At 42.9% G+C, this 8,590-nt stretch overlaps 2 protein-coding genes across 8 annotated transcripts in view; both read right to left on the reverse strand.

The window, feature by feature from the left end:
• slx4 (SLX4 structure-specific endonuclease subunit homolog (S. cerevisiae)) overlaps positions 1-858 on the reverse strand; it is a 21,509-nt gene extending 20,651 nt beyond the window's left edge. For 3 of the 4 annotated variants that reach the window (XM_077719641.1, XM_077719640.1, XM_077719643.1), the window contains exons 1-2: positions 656-858; positions 29-492 (exon numbers count right to left, since the gene is read on the reverse strand). In XM_077719641.1, the coding sequence (XP_077575767.1) occupies positions 29-492; positions 656-669 (478 nt within the window). In that variant the 5' untranslated portion in view covers positions 670-858. Of the gene's footprint in view, positions 1-28 lie in introns of all 4 variants that reach the window. The other variant, XM_077719642.1, reaches the window with a different exon arrangement.
• A 528-nt stretch (positions 859-1,386) lies between these two features.
• The window catches only part of crebbpa (CREB binding lysine acetyltransferase a), a 59,796-nt gene continuing 52,592 nt past the window's right edge, over positions 1,387-8,590 (reverse strand). For all 4 annotated transcript variants that reach the window (XM_077719638.1, XM_077719639.1, XM_077719637.1 and 1 more), the window contains 4 exons: positions 7,069-7,236; positions 6,812-6,973; positions 6,431-6,712; positions 1,387-6,343 (listed from right to left, as the gene is read on the reverse strand). In XM_077719638.1, coding sequence (XP_077575764.1) covers positions 4,109-6,343; positions 6,431-6,712; positions 6,812-6,973; positions 7,069-7,236 — 2,847 coding nt within the window. In that variant the 3' untranslated portion in view covers positions 1,387-4,108. The remainder of the gene's footprint in view (positions 6,344-6,430; positions 6,713-6,811; positions 6,974-7,068; positions 7,237-8,590) is intronic.

Here is an 8,590-nt window from a genome sequence, read left to right on the forward strand (position 1 = left end):
CACACATAATATAAACATGTCAGCTCACCTGACTCAGGAGAAGGATCCTCGATATATTCGACATTGTCAATCATCCTCGGACAGACTCTCTTAAACTCTTGCATCCGGATGATCAGCTTCTCTTTAGCCGTGCACCCCTTGTTAGTTGTTTTTTCTGGAGCAAGTTCATCTCGTAGATGCTGCTCACTATTGTCCGTTATCTCTATAACCTGGTGTGCATGACCAGTTCGTAATTCTGCTGCGACACGACGAGACTCAGTGACATTCATGTTTCTTCTCCGGTCTCCATTGTTGGCCTGACTAGATGTCTGGTCAGACCGCTTTTGTTTTGCGTCGACCTCTTTCTTTCGGGAACGTTTTAACATCTTCGAGCAGAGGTCAACGAAGTCCTGGCCCGAGTCGTTCATAACTATTGTTATTATTGTTGTTGTTATTATTATTACTGTCACATTGAAAAGATCACACCAGCATGTACTCGGGGTTGGCAAATACCTATAACAGAAAGCTGTCCCGTTACCAACTTGTGGTTCTACTCAAGGATACACACGGACAATTTTAAGAACAGAAGAATAATAAAATTGCATAGATGTACCAGTCCACCAAAAATTAATTGCCAGCATAATTTTTATAGAAGTCATCATTTGAAATGCTTTACCCGACTTTCAGCATCAACGTTGCGCCTGTATCTTTGACGATAACTAAATTACACTTGGACGTCGGTATATAACGAGAGCCTCAATTTGTTTTCATGTCAGAGTAATAACCCACTCAGGTTTGTTCCTATTACAAGTCACGTGACAGGAAGCGAGCGCGGATGTACATCCGGGCCATACAGTACATTACTTCCGTCGCTATTCAGATTGTGTTTTCGGCACCATTTAGTCTTCTTGTTGTGACCAGCGGCACACATTGGGAGTACACATACTATATACAGTGGTACCTCGACACACGAGTGCCCAGATATACGAGCAATTTGAGATACAAGTAAAATTTTGGGCAAATATTTATCTTGCGATCCGAGACAAATTTTGATATTCGGGCATACAGCGGACGCGCGAGGCTGCTCATAAGAACATCTTGAGCACTCTCGCTCCCCGCAAATTCCTCGTTCAATATCTCTGTGAACACGTAGAAAAAACACTGACAATAATGCATTTTTTCAGTGCTTTTTTCTTTCCAGTAGTCAGTGCGAATGGGGTATATATTACTTCTTGTTGGCAAGTTGCCATGGGTCATCCTATTGTGAGGAAATTTGTGTGCATCATTTTGGAAATATTTTGAAGAGAATACAAAAGCAAATATCTCTAGGTTGCATCGGAGGCGGGGCAAACTGAGCCAACCCGGTAGGGAAAAGGTATCAACATTTTAAACAAAATTAGAATTAAGTTTAGAGTAAGGTTAGATTAAATTTATTTTTGTGTCTGCACCGTAATCCAAATTGATTTAAATTGGTTCATGTTATGATAAGAACACGTTGCCGTACAAAAAGTTACAGTCAACCCATGTGTTTAATTAGTCAAATTCAATGTAAATTATGTAGCATTGTAAAATATTCACAAGTGTAAGCTGCTAAAAGGGGGTACCTGAGTGCACGCTAAATTACGTGCTGCTTTACTCATTCTCCCTGTCGTAATAACGATGAAATATTCATTTTAATATCTCTTTTGAAAATGAAAAAAATGTAGTTACTGTGCTTTAGCTGAATTCCTTATTAAAAACAAATGTAAAAAAATCATTAACATTTTTTGTTTTAAGTTAATTTAGATTTTTCTTATGTTCTTTAATTTATACTTTTATTTAAAAATGATTTTAAAAAATATGAGAAATGGTATAGATATAAATGAGACCTGCCTGTCATATTTGGAAATCACATTTTGGACCATGTTAACCACATTAATATTGTACCATGGAAGCAAGAACTATTCATGCCTAACCAAGAAATTTATGAAGCAAAGTATTTCGATTTTTTTGTTTTAAATTTAAAAACGTCACTTTTCCTAATAGTTACACGTTTGCAAAACTGCAGCGGTGTACATTTCCCTTGTTATTATTCCTGAGTTGCAGTGGCGGGCCATCAGGGCCTTCAAGGCTTCTCTGCTGGCCTAAGAAATATCTGAATCAAATATTCTATTTTGTCCATCAATACAAATTAAATAATTCCAAATAGTCTGTCATCTTGCTTTCATTGCTTTTCCCCCTGGTTGCACTGATTCATATTAAAGCATTTAACCAATCACATTTCATCCATTATTTGTTGCCAGGGTCAGAAATCTGCCTTTAAGGCCTTCACAGTTCTGTGGGCTCTGCTGCATTAAACAAGCGTCGATAAGACTGTTGCCTCGACCAATCAGATTTCGAGTTGGCAACACCACAATGTCTTGGACCCAAGCGTAGGGATACGTCATTGCCTTCTTGCTGGCCAATGGATACGTCATCGCTTTCACCAACTTTGACCTACCAAACTGTATATGGAGCGAGCTGCACAAGCAAATATATTGTTGTGTTGATTTAAAGCCATTTTCAAGACGGATTTTTCGAGAGAGAAAAGCTGGACATCATTAAGAAAGGTTGCAACTCCAAAGCAAGCAAATCTGTCACAACCGGCAACGAACATTGTCAGCACTAAATTGAATAAAAACGTATGCCAGAAATATAACAGGATAGGCTCGACTTTCAGCATTAGCTTCGCTGGCGATAGAAAAGAAGGAAGAAAGGAGGATGGATAGTGTGTAGGATTTTAGTGAGTAAAATATGACTATATTCCTAAATATTTTAATTGTATGAGGTTATTATTGATTATTTTTTTGTGTCCCAGCTTTATATGCAGTGGAGGTTTTATAACCATAAAATAGGTTTTGAGGATTGAATTGAAGGTGTCGCTAGAAAATGCACGGACCGCCGCTGCTAACAATCTAAAATAGGTGTGATCCTTCCTTCTTGGTGTAGTCAATTAAGTTATTTTTTTATTCAGCCGTTGCAGTTTATTTAACAATGTGTTATAGAAGTAATAAATAAACTTCTATACCAGTTAGTCCAGTGTTTTAGTTCTCTCGCCATTATATTTATATATTTTCCATAATATTTGGATTTACAATAGAAGAGAAAACCTTCCCCACCTTTTCAAGTTTTTGTGTAAGACAGATGAATGAAGTATATTGACTCCAAAGAGGGTCCTTCCATATTTCAAATGCCATTTAGTGTATAAACTCAAGGGTTGGTTATCATTATGCCTCATCTTAGGGTACTGTTCTTTCTCCGACTCTCTTTACACTTTACAATTGTTCTGGAGGGGGGGATATTGCATTGACCATCTTTTTTTATGTCAAAGTAACAATATTCTACAACAGCAAATCAAAAGTTCCCAACTTCCAGTCATATGTGACAGAGGCTGCAAATCTTAAGATTTAGGGGGATTATGAAACGAATGGAATCTGTGGTTCTTTCTTCCAGCGTGAGGTTTACCTCGGTGTCTTCAGGTGCACCTGTATTTATGTCTGTGTACACAACCTGCCACAGTCCTCATTTCCTATTTTAATACAACTGAGTGCTCTTCATACACACAGAGAAGTTAGGTCTCAGCACATTATAATGGAGTAACGGTATAGGACCACAAGTGCCAGGAACACTAGCTTGAGAACAGAACATTAAGCAGGCTCAGCTCTCAACTTAAACACAAAGGCTGTTTCTTTTTTTCCTATCGGTACAAAAGATATGAATAATATATTGCAATTGTACATTTTCTTTAGAAAAAAATGAGGATGGTATGAAATCACACCAATAACCCACACAAAAAAAATTGCGTATTCAACACATTTGGTCTCAACCAAAAAATATATTCTTAGTGACTTAAATTGCATTTTAAGAGGCAAATTGCAAACCCCGTTACATTTTCAGGAAGAAATGGGGTGCTGGACTTAACTTTTTTTAGTCTACCAAAGTCTCCTTTTTGTCTTTACAACAGTTTTTTCATACAAGTACAAAAACACGCTCAATAGTAGAAAGAACAAACAAAGCCCTCTTAGATACAGAGTCTGAGGGAATTAAGGAAGAATTTAGCAAGTATCCCAGGTACTGAGACACGATGGTTCTTCATTCCCCAGCAGAAATGCTACAATCCCTCTACAAACTTTTCTAGAGTGTCTCCTGTAGCATCACCAACCATACTCAAGTCAGTATTTAGTACCCCTCTATTGGGAGGATTAAGCAGGGGTAGCATGGCGCTTTGTTCTGGTGTCCCCAAGTGTCCCTGGTCCATGGAACTTGAAAGTCCAAGTCCATGATGAGGGGAACTGGAGTGGGGTAGAGGCGGGTGCTGCGGTGAAGGCTGGGTCTGGTTCTGGATCTGCGGCGATGGACTGGAATGTGGTGGTGGTTGCGAGGGCGGACAAGGGGACTGTACGGGTGCAGGGGAGCGGACTTGGTTACTGAGACTGTTGGGTAGAGAGGGCTGCCCAGGGAGATGTTGCCCACCTTGAGGCTGACTGGCAAGTAGATGGGTCTGGGGACTCAGGGGGCTAGACTGGGCAGGGGAAACCATTTGCGGCTTGAGGGCAGCTTGTTGCTGCGTAAGTTGTTGCTGCTGTTGAAGCAACCGTTGATGAAGTAGTTTTTGAGCAGAATCCATTCCCATACCTGGCTGAGCCATTTGAGCCATGGGTGGTAGCTGGCCCATTGGCCCTCCAGCTGCCGCTGTGCCTGCTTGCATGGCTTGCATCTGTTGTTGTTGCATGCGAAACTGGGAATAAGTAGCTGATGTACCCTGGGCTTGGGCAGAGAACTGTCCAGGATGTCCCGGAGGCATCACTCCTTGCTGTTGCTGCTGCTGTTGTTGTTGCTGTTGTTGTTGCTGTTGCTGCTGCTGCCTCAAGAGTTGCCGACGATATAGCTCTTGAAGTTGCGGGTTGGTGTTGTGTGCTGCATTCATCAGTTGGCCTTGAGTTCCCATTGCTGCCATACCCTGAGTAGGAGTCTGCTGAGTTGGAATCACTGGCCTTTGAACAGTACCTCCTGGTATACCCATGGTCTGCATTGTGGGCAAACCAGACTGCTGACCAGCTTGCTGCTGTGGTTGGTTGGCATGGTACTTGGCCGTTCGTTGTTTGATAAAAGCAGCCATTAGCTGGGGGTTGGATTTAAGGATATTGAGCACTTGCTGCTGCTGCTGAGGTGAGCTGGGGGACTTGAGGGTCCGGAGCAGATCTTGAAGGGCAGTGGGGGCTATAGCACCAGTTCTCTGTGGGGCCTGTGGCCTTGCACCAGGCTGCTGTGGAATTAGCATCCTTTGGCCAGGAGATTGCTGTCCTGGGGACATCATGGCTCGTTGCATGGTCATGGCCTGTGGAGGGGTCTGGCCTGGGACAAGACTGGGTTGTTGAGGCTGTGCAGCTTGCATGGGACCTGGGGGGCCAGGCCATTGACCTGGTGCCATGTTTGCTTGCATGGCATGTGATCCCCTGGGCCCTGGTACCATTTGGATGGGTGGTTGCATTGGTCCCGCCATACGCTGCTGTGGCTGCTGAGGGTTTAGGGGCAAACCGTTTATGCTGACCAGATAGTTCTGTTGGTTCTGTTGGGCCTGTGCCATTAACTCAATATGGCGTGCCATCTTGACAGCAGCGAGGGGGGGCTGTTGTTGAATTTGCTGTGGCTGTTGAACAGGGGAAGGTTGCTGGTGGAGAGGAGAGGCTTGTGGGCCTGGTTTACCCTGAGGCACAGCTGTTTGTGGCTGTCCACCACGAGTCGCGTTGGGGAAAGAGGGGGACATAACTCCAGCAGAATTGGGCGTCTGAGGCTGATTGGACAGCTGCTGCTGTGGTGTTTGGGGCGTGTTAGGCTGGGCGTGGGACGTAGGAGTTGTTGGAGCAGCTGGCGGGGACGGTAAAGGCATGGTCCTGCCTTGCATTGTAGCCATTCTTCTTCTCATCAAGTGAGCCTGCTGCAACCTGTGTTGCAACTGCTGCTGCCGAAGCTTATGTTTAATATTCAAACAGAAGGGTACAGGACACTTATTTTCCTGACAGTTCTTTGCATGGTAACAGCATAAAGCAATCAGCTGCTTACACACAGGACAGCCACCGTTTGTTTTACGCTTGCAACACTTGGTGTGCTGTACCACTCTCTTCATCTTTTGGCAGGACGGCAGAGAGCAGTTGGCGTTGCGGCACTGACAAGCATGAACAAGCGACTGTATGCAGCGTTGGATGCTCAAACGCCGACTTTCCTGGGGACTCTTTGAGGCCTCGCCACTCTGGCTGTTGTTGTCATCATCCAGGCCGAGCCCCCATTTGACCATCTGGTGCTCATGGCCCTTTGCATTATAACAATTAATACAAAGGTCAAAGTCCTGCAAATAGGAATACAGAGAAAAGGTAAATAAGACAAGTATTGTAAGTCTTAAGTAAAATCTGAGCTCCGTAAACAAGTTACACACCTCGCAAACAGTGCAATGCCATCGCGTCTCGACATGGTGCTTGCACTCATTGCACGTGTACACAAAGCGGTCTTGTCCCTGATTATGCAGCTCAACGAGCATACACATAGTGCTCCACTTGCACCTCCTGAGAGAGCTGAACTCCCAATGTTTGTCCCTGGCCAAAGTCAGGAAAGCGTCACGACCATCCATCAGATCACAGGACAGTAAAGGATCAGGGTCAATAATAGGGGGCAAACTGTTAACCATTGGGCCAGAATGGAGGTGAATTACAAAGAACACCTAAAACGGACAAAGAAACATTTAAAAAAATAAACGATGACACACGACAAGGTCTGTAATTGTTTGTTTATCTTGGCCGCCAGCGAAAAAAAGTCTCACCTCTTTGTGCTTCTCCATGGTGGCATAAAGCTTCTGGGACAAATCGTTTGCTACATTCGGCATTCCAGGCTTCTTTTTGTTGGCTCGACTCACACTGCTTTTGTTTTTATTTGTCTTCTTGTTGTTTTTCTTCTTGGCATTTTTGCTGTCACCCGGGGTACCCTGAAAATGATAACATCTCAGTAAGAAAATTGCTACACTGGAATAACATTCTTTAATGTCCTCATAAATGTTAACTGAGAAATGCTCAGACATACCTCTGGAGTTTCAAAGGCAGCCGTATTCTCCTCCTTCTTTCTCTCCTCCTCTTCCTGTTCCAGCTCCTTGATGCTTTCCTCTAAAACATTGGGCCAGAAGTCTCCTTCAAAGTAGGGCAGCTCATTCGCGCTTATGAGTCGGTCTTCAGTTGCTTGTTTGAAAATATCCTGCGCGAAAGACCGAAAGCATGTATGATGTATTAATTTTCACACATGCACTCATCCCTGGTGCGTCCAGAGAGCAGTTTCCTTTTACTGCATGAATAACAGTTGTCGGAAAAGGATCAAGCATGAATGTCGGTACCATAATAAACAATTCGGTAGTAAAGAGTATGATTGCAATTTATCAACACTGACTGGTGATTTTCGTAATACTGGGTTACTTGGCATAACATATCTCAGTGATTCTCAACCTTTTATGAGCTGCAGCACTTTTTGCATTGAAAAAAACCTCAAAGGACACCACCATCTGAAAATCTTTAACATTAACAATAGTCATTCTCATTAAGTTTCATCAGCAAGAAGCACATAAACCTCCAAAATGATTCCAAAATCAAATTTTTCACACTGACGCAATGTCACCAAAAGTTAATGTCTGCGGACCCTGGACAATTTTTGGTTCGAGTGATGTAAAAACAAGTACCACATTTTCACGACTATTAAGTGCATCGTATTTTTAGCCGCAATGTCAATACCGAGTGCTATTTCTGTATATTAGACTAAGGATGCGCCATTCTTTTAGACGCAGCCATGCAGGGCATATATATATTACTTATTGGTGAATACAAACCGTTAACTGCTCGATAATCTACGTAAATAGCCCCAGACGCTATTTACGGTGCGCAGTGACTGCTGGGATATGTAGTTTTGTCAATACACCCAGGGTGACGGCAAACACACTAAAAACAAGTTTTTAAAAAGGCAGCGGAGGCAAAACTGAGTTCGGTGGTACATACTTTATTTATTTTTACAATGTACTCACTTCATTACCATCAAAACCCTCAAAGTCTCCATATTCGGTGTCTGAATTGAACAATTGCCCAAATGAGTCCAGAATGCCAGGTCCACCCCTTCGTTCTCAGATTCGGTGTCATTGCCAAGAGGCTCCTCGGAAATGATGCTGAGCAACCGTATTTATGGATGAGTTTCAAACCGTAATAGCGTTAGCTTCAGGAAGAAGTCCTTTCTCAATACACCCAGGTTCACGGCTGTGATAACTTTGCACTAATAGTATCAATATAGTACAACGGCGAACACATTAAATTGGTGCAAAATGCACCAAATGCACGCTACACCCGCATGCTAAAAAAACATTTTTTAAAAGGTAACGGAGTTCGGTTGTACTTTATTTAGCTATTTTACAATGTACTCACGTGATCATCACCCATAAAGCCATCAAAGTCCCCATTTTCTGTGTCCGAATTAAACAATTGACCAAATGAGTCTTCCAAAACGCCGGGTCCCCTCTCCACTGCTCCCATCCTGCTCGCAACTTTGCTTTGAAAGCCCGGTTGTAGCGGTT

The sequence above is a fragment of the Stigmatopora nigra genome, chromosome 6, assembly GCF_051989575.1.
Source record: "Stigmatopora nigra isolate UIUO_SnigA chromosome 6, RoL_Snig_1.1, whole genome shotgun sequence".
Classification (NCBI taxonomy): Eukaryota; Metazoa; Chordata; class Actinopteri; order Syngnathiformes; family Syngnathidae; genus Stigmatopora; species Stigmatopora nigra.